The sequence below is a fragment of the Oncorhynchus nerka genome, unplaced genomic scaffold (genome assembly GCF_034236695.1).
Source record: "Oncorhynchus nerka isolate Pitt River unplaced genomic scaffold, Oner_Uvic_2.0 unplaced_scaffold_992, whole genome shotgun sequence".
NCBI classification, from domain to species: domain Eukaryota; kingdom Metazoa; phylum Chordata; class Actinopteri; order Salmoniformes; family Salmonidae; genus Oncorhynchus; species Oncorhynchus nerka.
Genome location: NW_027040302.1, coordinates 38,795 through 52,500, shown reverse-complemented (window position 1 = coordinate 52,500; position 13,706 = coordinate 38,795). Strand labels below are relative to the sequence as shown.

Sequence of the window (13,706 nt, the reverse complement as noted above, 5' to 3'; positions counted from 1 at the left end):
TAGTGACAGACAGGCAGAGTGGCTCTGGATCAATAGAGGAGGGATTCTGTCTTTGTTTCCTGATGTTTCTACCACACCACTCTGCTCTGCCTAGCTTCGGGTTACTGTCCACACACACACAGAGAGAGAGAGAGAGAGAGAGAGAGGGAGAGAGAGAGAGAGAGAGAGAGACAGAGACAGAGACAGAGAGAGAATTTGAAAACCAACCCAATAAACTCCCATATCTACTGGGTGAAATTCCACAGTGTTCCATCACAGCAGCAAGATTTGTGACCTGTTGCCTCAAGAAAAGGTCAACCAGTGAAGAACAAACACCATTGTAAATACAACCTATATTTATGTTTATTTATTTTCCCTTGTGTACTTTAACTATTTGCACATCATTACAACAGTGTATATATATAATATGACATTTGACATGTTTTATTCTTTTGAAACTTTTGAGTGTAATGTTTACTGTTCATTTTTGTTGTTAATTTCACTTTTGTTTATTATCTACTTCACTTGCTTTGGCAATGTTAAAGAAGTCCTTAAAATTATTTGAGAGAGAGAGAGGAAAAATAAAAACTACCTTTATGTCCTCAGATGAAAGCTGATTCTCTCTCTATCTCCTCTCTCTCTCCTCTCTCTCTCTGTCTCTCTCTCTCTCTCTCTCTCTCTCTCTCCTCTCTCTCTCTCCTCTCTCTCTCCTCTCTCTCTCTCTCTCTCTCTCTCTCCTCTCTCTCTCTCTCTCCTCTCTCTCTCCTCTCTCTCTCTCTCTCTCTCTCCCCTCTCTCTCTCCTCTCTCTCTCTCCCTCTCTCCTCTCCTCTCTCCTCTCTCTCTCCTCTCTCTCTCTCTCTCTCTCTCTCTCCTCTCTCTCTCTCTCTCTCTCTCTCTCTCTCTCTCTCTCTCTCTCTCTCTCCTCTCTCTCTCTCCTCTCTCTCTCTCTCCTCTCTCTCTCTCTCCTCTCTCTCTCTCTCTCTCTCTCTCTCCTCTCTCTCTCTCCTCTCTCTCTCTCTCTCTCATAAATAATTCAATACAACGGCATGTATGACTAATGTAAGGAAGGGACACAACACAACAGTCTGGTACAGGGTCAACTAGTGGGTCTGGTACAGGGTCAACTAGTGGGTCTGGTACAGGGTCAACTAGTGGGTCTGGTACAGGAGGAGGAGGAGGAGGAGGAGGAGGAGAGAGAAGAGCATTTGGCCTGCAGTCTGATATAATACCTCACCTTTACACTAGAGCCTCAGAGGAAGCAGAAACCCCTCCCCCTTTAGAAACTCCTCCCCCTTTAGAAACCCCTCCCCCTTTAGAGAGCATCAACGGTTTCTCAGTCACCTTTAGACTAGAGCCTTAGAGGAAGCAGAAACCCCTCCTCCTTTAGAAACCCCTCCCCCTTTAGAGAGCATCAACGGTTTCTGAGTCACCTTTACACTAGAGCCTTAGAGGAAGCAGAAACCCCTCCCTCTTTAGAAACCCCTCCCCCTTTAGAAAGCACCAATGGTTTCTGAGTCACCTGTACACTAGAGCCTTAGAGGCAGCAGAAACCCCCAGCAGTGAACCCCTCCCCCTTTAGAAAGCACCAACGGTTTCTGAGTCACCTTTGACCTGCAGCTGCCTGACAATAGAGGCATGTGGGATATCCTGAGAGGGGCTGACAACAGGCAGCGGTGGCTCTGCATAGGAACGCCTCGCCAACCATCACAATGATCCCACCTCAGTCAGTCCAGCAGAATAGAAATGAACGTTGGTCTGTACATACAACTAGAAACTCCAGAAATGACCTGAGTCATTGACACCGAACTGAAAATGACCTGAGCCCCCAGCTAGCCACATGCTACAGGCTACAGATACTACTGCTGTGAGCCCCCAGCTAGCCACATGCTACAGACTACAGATACTACTGCTGTGAGCCGCCAGCTAGCCACATGCTACATGCTACAGATACTACTGCTGTGAGCCGCCAGCTAGCCACATGCTACAGACTACAGATACTACTGCTGTGAGCCGCCAGCTAGCCACATGCTACAGACTACAGATACTACTGCTGTGAGCCGCCAGCTAGCCACATGCTACATGCTACAGATACTACTGCTGTGAGCCGCCAGCTAGCCACATGCTACAGACTCCAATTTGTAAGTCGCTCTGGATAAGAGCGTCTGCTAAATGACTTAAATGTAATGTAAATGTACTACAGATACTACTGCTGTGAGCCGCCAGCTAGCCACATGCTACAGACTACAGATACTACTGCTGTGAGCCGCCAGCTAGCCACATGCTACAGACTACAGACACTACTGCTGTGAGCCCCCAGCTAGCCACATGCTACAGACTACAGATACTACTGCTGTAAGCCGCCAGCTAGCCACATGCTACAGACTACAGATACTACTGCTGTGAGCCGCCAGCTAGCCACATGCTACAGACTACAGATACTACTGCTGTGAGCCCCCAGCTAGCCACATGCTACAGACTACAGATACTACTGCTGTGAGCCGCCAGCTAGCCACATGCTACAGACTACAGACACTACTGCTGTGAGCCCCCAGCTAGCCACATGCTACAGACTACAGATACTACTGCTGTGAGCCCCCAGCTAGCCACATGCTACATGCTACAGATACTACTGCTGTGTATTTTTCTGGAAATCTCTGCTCTTCTCTGTTCCCAGTTAAACCCTCTTTGTGAGGACTGAGGGGGTGATTTGGCTTAGCCCCCCCCCCATCCCTCCAGTGTGTCTCTCTCTGTCTGTGGCACTAAGCCTGTTTAAAGACATGTCAGACGAGGTTAAAGTCCTGATTAAGACACTGTAGTAGTACAACAGGTAGAACTATGAGACCCTGCAGATTACACATGGATAAAGACTAAGCTGATGGACTTCCAAGTCTTCTCAGGGAGGGGTTAGTTGACATACAGTGGGTTTATACAGTTACACCCCAATGATATATCAGATAGAACCGAATAATATATCAGTTAGAACCCAATAATTTATCAGTTAGAACCCAATAATATATCAGTTAGAACCCAATAATATATCAGATAGAACCCAATAATATATCAGATAGATCCCAATAATATCAGCTAGAACCCAATAATATTTCCAATAGAACCCAATAATATATAAGTTACAACCCAAAAATATATCAGATAGAACCCAAAAATATTTCCAATAAAACCCAATAATATATCCGATAGAACCCAATAATCTCTGTTAGAACCCAATAATATATCAGTTAGAACCCAATAACATATTAGTTAAAACCTAATTATCTATCAAATAGAACCCAATAATATATCAATTAGAACCAAATAATATATAAATTAGAACCAAACAATATATCAGTTAGAACCCAATAACATAAATTAGAACCCAATAATCTATCAGATAGAACCCAATAAAATATTAGTCAGAACCCAATAATCTATCAGTTAGAACCCAATAATCTATCAGATAGAACCCAATAATATATCAGATAGAACCCAATAATATATCAGATAGAACCCAATAATATATCAATTAGAACCCAATAATATATCTATTAGAACCCAATAATGTATCTATTAGAACCCAATAACCTATCAGATAGAACCCTGATAGAACAGTTATTAATATGGAACACTATAGGTAATATCGAACACTATGTGTAATACTGTGTGTCGATGCCATACGTACTGTGTGTCGATGCCATACGTACTGTGTGTCGATGCCATACGTACTGTGTGTCGATGCCATACGTACTGTGTGTCGATGCCATACGTACTGTGTGTCGAGGCCCTACGTACTGTGTGTCGATGCCATACGTACTGTGTGTCGAGGCCCTACGTACTGTGTGTCGATGCCATACGTACTGTGTGTCGAGGCCCTACGTACTGCGATTCTCACTATTCTACATGTATTCAAATTTGGAAACTGCGATTTGATGTTCCAAACATATCGCTCACCACTATGTCTGCTGCCGAGGGACAAGAGAGAGGATGAGGAAACAAATGGTCTCCCTCGTTAATAAAAAGAAGATAGAGAACAAGCTATGAAGGAAAAATACTGGAGTTTTTGGTACAAGACACAGCCAACCAGTGCAAAGAAATAACAAGACACAGCCAACCAGTGCAAAGAAATAACAAGACACAGCCAACCAGTGCAAAGAAATAACAAGACACAGCCAACCAGTGCAAAGAAATAACATCGCGATATTGTCAAAACAACAAAACAACAAAACAACAAAATCACACCGTCACAGAGAGATGCATTAAAGTGTAATTCTGTAATAAAACGGCCGTGGGATGACGTCTGGTTGAAGAGGTCTGGATTTCAACACATGATACATCTTCCTAAATATTAAACAGAATCGATTTGTCATGATGTCACCGGCTCCACTCTCTCTCTCCCTGTCCCTCTCTCTCTCTCTCTCTCTCTCTCTCTCTCTCCACGGTGTGCAGCATGACCTGCCTGTCGCCATGCACCCCACCTCTCTTTCTCTCTCACTCTGTCCCTCTCTCTTTCCATATCTCCAACTCTCCAACTATCTCTCTCTCCTCTCTTTCCCATATCTCCAACTATCTCTCTCTCTGTGTCTCTCTCTTCTTTCCAACTCTCCAACTCTCTCTCCCTCTCTTTCTATATCTCCAACTCTCTCTCTCTCTCTCTCTCTCTCTCCAACTCTCTCCTCTTTTCTATATCTCCAACTCTCTCTCTCTCTCTCTCTCTCTCTCTCTCTCTCTTTCTCTCTCTCTCTTTCCATATCTCCAACTCTCCCTCTCTCCTTCCCTCTCTTTTTCCATATTTCCATCTCTATCTCTCTCTCTCTCTTTCCATATCTCCATCTCTCTCTCACTCGTGTTACACTATACCTACACTCCAGTACATCAGTCCATTAAGTAGAGAGGGAAAAGATCTGAAGCAGAGGAGATGGATGAGGGGTAGGAGGAAGGAATATGGTGGATAATCACAATGCTGTCCTGCTTTCTGTCTGTTTGCTGTGTCAGACACATGTAAAGCCAAACACAAATTTCCATTCCAACAAGAAAGGAATTTGAATCTTAACGTGACTTCCCTGGTCACCTAAACAAACAAAGGTTCACATGAATCAATAAAACCCTAGTTGAATGGTTTCTTGTTCCTACCTGTATAATGGACATCCTGCTACTGGGGGTATCTGTGGTGTTAGTCACCGGGCCAGTGAAGGACGTGTGACAGCCGACGCCGTGGCCCTGTCCCTGGGGCACCGACAGGTTGTTGGCCGTGGGCTTGAGGTACATGACCTCCGACCTGGGCGAGCTCAGCGGCAGCCGCGTCTGGTAATCGAAATACATGGGGGAGGTGGCGAGCGACGGGGAGCTCACCACGTTCATGACGTTCATGGCGTCCCGTTCCTCCACCTCGCTCTGAACTAGCATGATGTCATTCTTGTTGATCTTCTTCTTCTTGCCTTTGCCCAGCTGCGGGTGAGAGTACTCCGCGATGCGGCAGTTGTACGTCCTAATCTCCTTGTTCTCCCGTTTGCACTTCACGGCGATGGTTACCATGGCAGCCAGCAGCATCATAGAGATGATGGATAAGGTGACGATGAGAGGGAGCGAGGTGTCCCAGTTGTGATGCTCTTCGTTGATGTGGGGCTCGCCGCCCGGCAGCGGTCCGCTGTAGGCCTTGACGATGAGGCGTGCGGCGGTGGTGAGGGTGGGCTTCCCGTGGTCCATCACCCTGACGATCAGCTCCACCGTGGGGCTGACGTCCTCCCAGAAGGGGTGGGCGGTCCGTACCTCGCCCGTCACCGGGTCCATCTCGAACAGATGCTCCTCGTTACCGTCGGAGATCTCGTAGGTCAACCGCCCGCTCTCGCCGTAATCGTTGTCGACCGCCCTCACCGTGGTGACGACGTAACCTACGCCGACGTTCCGCGGCACGTGGATCTCCGCCGTGTCGTTCAGGAGCAGCGGGAGAACGATGACGGGGATATTGTCGTTAACGTCTAAGACGCTGACCCTGACCGTGGTGTTGCTCTCCAGGTGAGGAGACCCGGCATCCTTCGCCAAGACCTTAAAATCAAAGAATTTGATTTGTTCGTAGTTGAATGACCTCACGGCGTAGATCGCCCCGTTGGCCGCGTTCACGTTCACGAAGGTGTTGACGTCTCCTCCGCTCACGTTGGAGTTGAGGATGGAGTAGAACACGGTTCCGTTCTGGCCCAGGTCCGGGTCTAGAGCGAGGACGGAACCCAGATACTCCCCGGGGATGTTGTTCTCCGGCACCTGGAGCAGATACACAGCTTTGGTGAAACGCGGAACGTTATCGTTCTCGTCTAGAATCTTCACCGTGAACGACTTGGTGGAGTTAAGGGGCGGCGTGCCGTTGTCCTTGGCGACGATGGTGACGTTGTACTCGTCCTGCTGTTCTCTGTCCAGAGGCCTGTCCGTCACCACGGTGTAGAAGTTGTCGTAGTTCTCCTCTAGTTTAAACGGAACGTTCCCCAAGACTCTACACTGGAGTTTCCCGTTTCTCCCAGAGTCTTTATCCGTGACTCTGACCAGGGCGATGACCGTGCCTGGTGGGGCTGCTTCACTAATGGCCCCCTGCCTCACAGACACAAACCCTATGGAGGGCCAGTTGTCATTCCTGTCAATCACATTCACAGTTACTTTACAGTGGCCTGGGATGGGGTTAGGGCCTAAATCCTTAGCCTGAACATCTATTTCTATAATAGGGTTCTCCTCGTAGTCAATCTCTCCTTGTATTTTTATGAGTCCCGTTCTAGAATCTATAGAGAAGAGTTCTCTGATTCTATCCGGGGCGTAACCACTGAATGAATAAACCACCTGACCATTGGAACCCTCGTCTGGGTCTGTGGCATTTAAATCTATCAATACTTTCCCAGGTGGGGAGTTTTCTGGGATTTCTACCACATAAGAGGGCTGTTCAAACACAGGGCTGTTATCGTTAGAGTCAATAACTTTCACATTAATCTGCATGGTTCCTGATCTGGGATACTCCCCGCCGTCCGTAGCGGTCAGGATGAGGGTGTGATGGTTACGTTCCTCCCGGTCTAACGGCCGTTGAATAACTAACTCGGGAAATTTAGTTCCGTCCCCGCGGGATTTTACATCCAGAGAAAACAGATTGTAGTCGTCTCGTGTGATCTGGTAGGTTTTTAGCCCGTTCTCCCCAGCGTCCGGGTCATGAGCGCTAGTCAGCGGGAAGCGGGTGCCAGGGGCTGCGTTCTCAGAAATGTCAATATCAATCTGATCGGAAGGGAACGTGGGCGAGTTGTCGTTGATGTCGACTATATCCACCTTAATCATGCAGATCTCTTTGTCGTTAGCAAATACCTCCATGGAGAGCTGACATTTGGGGTTCCGCCGACACAGTGTTTCTCTGTCGATGCGCTGCTTGGTATAGAGCAGCCCGCTCTCCGGGTCCACATCGATGAGATGCGGTGCTGAATTCTCCAGAACTCTGAAGTTAGATTTTTTCCCTTGTCCTCCTTGCCCGAGACCGAGTTTAGCATCTTTAGCAATGTTGCCTATAACCGTCCCCGGTCCTTGCTCTTCGTTAACGGAATAATTCAAGTTTTTCAAAGCCAGGGCTTGAGCCCAAAGGAGAAGGAAAAATAAAATGGAAAGATACATCCTTCGGTGAGAGGTTTTTTTAATTTCGAGCGGTTTTGTTTTTTACGCCTCCGACTCCGACCTGTTGATTTCTCCGACACAAAATGGGTGATTTCTACCATTCAGGATCAAACACACAGTTCCGTTCATCGTGGAATGTAGAAGTCATTCTAGAGCACCGATTTAAATTCCCTTTTCTCTCTCTCTCTCTCTCTCGCTCTCCTTTCCCTTATAGAAAACGCTGGTGCTCGTGGACACCTAATTTAAATTCAGTTGAACGCCTAGGGCTCATCTCAGGAATAATCGTAACCCGGTCTGTCTCCAACCGGATAGAAAGCCGTTATGCCGTTCCCGTGCTCTCTCTCTGTCGCTCTCTTGCCTGAAACACAAAGGGGGGGAATATTATTATATGTTAATAAAGTGTATTTATATATCAATATACTAGACATAATGAACCGCCTTGACTTGATAATTATATCCTTAGCTATGGGTGAATATGCAGTGACTGAGTCCTTCAACATGAAACGAACAACTAATGCGTAAATCATTGCCACAATGGATGGGGATAGCCTGTCAATTAGGTAACCTTGAGAAGCGTCGGGGAGGCGCAGTGCTAATGATACACAATACTGCTTTGTGTTGTTGTCCTTTTGATCGTATGGATATGTCATCTATAAACTACCCGTGTGTTATAGGAAATCTGACACATGCGCTTCAGTAGGATATTCAAATTGGTTATTAGGATGTAGATGACAACGGTCATAAGTATGAATAAATATGTCATTTTTTCCCTGTGACACATTCGGCAGTTTATAACTAAAGAAACAGACAAATGTATAGCCAAATCTAAATCAATAGGTATATAGCCGCCCGATTTGAGTAACCCTTATGAATAGGAACGCGTTAAAATGAGCCTCTTACACGCATTACCAAATTAGCATAATCCGCCTATTTAAAACGATCCAAAGGGAAATCATAACTAGCGAGACACAAAACAAGACTAGAATCAAGCCTCCTATTTATTCCGTTCCAGCTCTTCTGGGCTGGCGAGGCTCGTGGCGTCTCAGAAGCTGTTGCATCAACACCGAGAGACAGGAGAGGTTTGGTAAAAACTCCCGTTATCCGTTTGAAACGCCTTATAGCCTGCCTGGTGAGAATATCAATCCTATAGGAAACACCTGCGCTACGACAGTAGACCAGAGGAGGGGTAAAACACATCCACTTACCGAAAGGTATCAGGTTAAATACAAAATAGAAATAATCCCTGGTTTTGGTTTATGTTAAAACCCAATCCCGTCGCTTGGTCTGTCACCCTACTATTCCTTCTCCGGGTGGTGAGAATGAAGCCAGCAACCAGCTCCGACCGACGCAGACTAGCAGCGCTACGAGTGGTGCGGGTTCAGATACCGAAGTAGAAGTGCTCCACAAAAAGTATGACTGTAATGTCAATGAGCTCGTTCCGTTCTCCTCTCCTTTCTCCCGGTGCGGCTGATTAGAATGCAGAGGCTTGCTTTCCCCTCGCGGTGAGTCACCGGATTCTTCGAGGAGAATGTTTCTGACAGAAGAGCTGTGAAGATTCCAAATGGAAAATAAAGATCCACGGTGGTTATTAGAGACGTGTTTACCGGTCCGGTGAGCTGCACTGATGCCCGTGTTACACGTTCCCGTATAGCGGCACGTCCTTGTCGGTTCTCACTCTCCGTTTTAAAAGACAGACAGCGGTGGGTTCTGGTCAATGTCGCAATAATAACAGTCCTATTCAAAACGTTCCACAGTTGATTGTCATATTGTCTGTAAACGTAGGTAGCCTGTAAATTGTCCTTGTCATAAAAAATTAAAAATGTTTATAAAGAAAACTGACGGTTGGATTATTATGTTACCCGCGTGCGGGTCTGTTCATTCCCGTCGCACCGCTTCTCTCGGACTAAACTCTGCTCAACTCATGGTGCGTTAAACATTCCTACCGATGCAACGCTAACCAATAGATTTGAAGAGGTGGGTACGACTCTCGGCCTATAGGATTTCACCGTGTCCGTAACAAGGGAGGGATTTAAAAACCAGTTGACAGAATACAGATTGGTAGGTGGTCCCTAGGCGCAACCGACACGAACAGAATGGATAGTCCTTCGGTACCTCTGCTTTCCATTTTCAAACATTCAAAAACAGACACGGTTTTGATTTGAACCTATCTACCTAGCAGCTGTTTAGGACTATATTTGGTTGCCTATTTTGAGCTAGACTGATCGTTCCGTTTTTCACCACGTGGTGTTAGTTCATATTTTATAGCCTATTTATGTATTAATTAACATAGACTACCATTTTTCCGAGAACAAGTTTAACTTGTGGGGTGTGTGTGTGTGTGTCTGTGTGTGTGTCTGTGTGTGTGTGTGTGTGTGTGTGTGTGTCCTATGATAACATAATAAAGTTCTTAGATCATCTCTTTCAGGACAGATGGTGTTTGATATAATGATTTGATATGTAGGAAATGGAGCTCAGACGTGACTGATTGATTATGGTTGTGTTTATGCTGTGTGTGTGTGTGTGTGTTCTCTCACATGCATATATTTATGTTATTCAGAAGAACTAGTTAAAAAAATGAAACTTTTATGTCTGCTTGATCCCCCGGTAATAACCCGACCGCAGATAGAAGTGTGTATGAACCCAGCGTGTCCCATTACCCGTGTCAGACATGTGGGTGTCCGTACAGGGTGAGGCAGTAGACTGTTTCTAACAGAGACATACTTCACCTCTCCTCATGAATACCTCAGGTTATTACTGTTGAATTACAGGGAGAGGCAGTAGACTGTTTCTAGGTTACCTCTCCTCATGAATACCTCAGGTTATTACTGTTGAATTACAGGGAGAGGCAGTAGGCCCAGACTGTTTCTAACGGATCAGAGACATACTTCACCTCCCCTCATGAATACCTCAGGTTATTACTGTTGAATTACAGGGAGAGGCAGTAGACTGTTTCTAACAGAGACATACTTCACCTCTCCTCATGAATACCTCAGGTTATTACTGTTGAATTACAGGGAGAGGCAGCAGACTGTTTCTAACAGAGACATACTTCACCTCTCCTCATGAATACCTCAGGTTATTACTGTTGAATTACAGGGAGAGGCAGCAGACTGTTTCTAACAGAGACATACTTCACCTCTCCTCATGAATACCTCAGGTTATTACTGTTGAATTACAGGGAGAGGCAGTAGACTGTTTCTAACGGAGACATACTTCACCTCTCCTCATGAATACCTCAGGTTATTACTGTTGAATTACAGGGTGAGGCAGTAGACTGTTTCTAACGGAGACATACTTCACCTCTCCTCATGAATACCTCAGGTTATTACTGTTGAATTACAGGGAGAGGCAGTAGGCCCAGACTGTTTCTAACGGAGAGACATACTTCACCTCTCCTCATGAATACCTCAGGTTATTACTGTTGAATTACAGGGTGAGGCAGTAGACTGTTTCTAACAGAGACATACTTCACCTCTCCTCATGAATACCTCAGGTTATTACTGTTGAATTACAGGGAGAGGCAGTAGGCCCAGACTGTTTCTAACGGATCAGAGACATACTTCACCTCTCCTCATGAATACCTCAGGTTATTACTGTTGAATTACAGGGTGAGGCAGTAGACTGTTTCTAACAGAGACATACTTCACCTCTCCTCATGAATACCTCAGGTTATTACTGTTGAATTACAGGGTGAGGCAGTAGACTGTTTCTAACAGAGACATACTTCACCTCTCCTCATGAATACCTCAGGTTATTACTGTTGAATTACAGGGAGAGGCAGTAGGCCCAGACTGTTTCTAACGGATCAGAGACATACTTCACCTCTCCTCATGAATACCTCAGGTTATTACTGTTGAATTACAGGGAGAGGCAGTAGACTGTTTCTAACAGAGACATACTTCACCTCTCCTCATGAATACCTCAGGTTATTACTGTTGAATTACAGGGAGAGGCAGTAGACTGTTTCTAACGGATCAGAGACATACTTCACCTCTCCTCATGAATACCTCAGGTTATTACTGTTGAATTACAGGGAGAGGCAGTAGACTGTTTCTAACGGAGACATACTTCACCTCTCCTCATGAATACCTCAGGTTATTACTGTTGAATTACAGGGTGAGGCAGTAGACTGTTTCTAACAGAGACATACTTCACCTCTCCTCATGAATACCTCAGGTTATTACTGTTGAATTACAGGGAGAGGCAGTAGGCCCAGACTGTTTCTAACGGATCAGAGACATACTTCACCTCTCCTCATGAATACCTCAGGTTATTACTGTTGAATTACAGGGAGAGGCAGTAGACTGTTTCTAACGGAGACATACTTCACCTCTCCTCATGAATACCTCAGGTTATTACTGTTGAATTACAGGGAGAGGCAGTAGACTGTTTCTAACGGATCAGAGACATACTTCACCTCTCCTCATGAATACCTCAGGTTATTACTGTTGAATTACAGGGAGAGGCAGTAGACTGTTTCTAACGGATCAGAGACATACCTCACCTCTCCTCATGAATACCTCAGGTTATTACTGTTGAATTACAGGGAGAGGCAGTAGACTGTTTCTAACAGAGACATACTTCACCTCTCCTCATGAATACCTCAGGTTATTACTGTTGAATTACAGGGAGAGGCAGTAGACTGTTTCTAACGGATCAGAGACATACTTCACCTCTCCTCATGAATACCTCAGGTTATTACTGTTGAATTACAGGGAGAGGCAGTAGACTGTTTCTAACAGAGACATACTTCACCTCTCCTCATGAATACCTCAGGTTATTACTGTTGAATTACAGGGAGAGGCAGTAGGCCCAGACTGTTTCTAACGGATCAGAGACATACTTCACCTCTTCTCATGAATACCTCAGGTTATTACTGTTGAATTACAGGGTGAGGCAGTAGACTGTTTCTAACGGATCAGAGACATACTTCACCTCTCCTCATGAATACCTCAGGTTATTACTGTTGAATTACAGGGTAGACTGTTTCTAACGTGAGACATACTTCACCTCTCCTCATGAATACCTCAGGTTATTACTGTTGAATTATGCCTCCTTCTGCCCAGACGGCATCGTTCACAGTCTGCTGGGATGTAGTCTACACATTTACACAGTGGTTTTGTTTTTTTGTTTGGTTGTTTCTCAACCATGTCCAATATGCTTTGAGGGTGTGTGTGTTTGTTTAGTGTGTGTGTGTGTTTGTTTAGTGTGTGTGTGTTTGTTTAGTGTGTGTGTGTGTGTTTGTGTTTAGTGTGTGTGTGTGTGTGTGTGTGTTTAGTGTGTGTGTGGGTGTGTGTGTTTGTTTAGTGTGTGTGTGTGTGTGGGTGTGTGTGTTTAGTGTGTGGGTGTGTGTGTGTGTTTAGTGTGTGGGTGTTTGTGTGTGTTTAGTGAGTGTGTGTGTGTTTAGTGTGTTTAGTGGGGGTGTGGGTGTGTGTGTTTAGTGAGTGTGTGTGTGTTTAGTGTGTGGGTGTGTTTAGTGAGTGTGGGTGTGTTTAGTGTGTGTGTGTTTAGTGTGTGTGTGTTTAGTGTGTGTGTTTTAGTGTGTGTGTTTAGTGTGTGAGTGTGTGTGTGTGTGTGTTTAGTGTGTGTGTGTTTAGTGTGTGTGTGTTTAGTGTGTGTGTGTTTAGTGTGTGTGTTTAGTGTGTGTGTTTTGTGTGTGAGTGTGTGTGTGTGTGTGTGTTTAGTGTGTGTGTGTTTAGTGTGTGTGTTTAGTGTGTGTGTTTTGTGTGTGAGTGTGTGTGTGTGTGTGTGTGTTTAGTGTGTGTGTGTGTGTTTAGTGTGTGTGTTTTGTGTGTGAGTGTGTGTTTAGTGTGTGTGTGTTTAGTGTGTGTGTTTTGTGTGTGTGTGTGTGTGTGTGTGTTTAGTGTGTGTGTGTGTTTAGTGTGTGTGTGTGTTTAGTGTGTGTGTGTGTTTAGTGTGTGTGTGTTTAGTGTGTGTGTTTTGTGTGTGAGTGTGTGTGTGTGTGTTTAGTGTGTGTGTGTGTGTGTAGTGTGTGTGTGTGTGTGTGTTTAGTGTGTGTGTGTGTTTAGTGTGTGTGTGTGTTTAGTGTGTGTTGCTGCTACACTGTATGACTATGGCCTTAACACAACGGTGGCAGTCTGGA

At 45.4% G+C, this 13,706-nt stretch overlaps 1 protein-coding gene across 1 annotated transcript in view; it reads right to left on the bottom strand.

Moving 5' to 3' along the window:
- LOC115128042 (protocadherin-17-like) overlaps window positions 1-9,496 on the bottom strand; it is a 79,514-nt gene extending 70,018 nt beyond the window's left edge. The window contains 2 exon segments of the mRNA XM_065016417.1: window positions 5,105-7,961; window positions 8,809-9,496. Of these exon segments, the coding sequence (XP_064872489.1) occupies window positions 5,105-7,603 (2,499 nt within the window). The 5' untranslated portion in view covers window positions 7,604-7,961; window positions 8,809-9,496.
- Window positions 9,497-13,706: the final 4,210 nt, after the last annotated feature.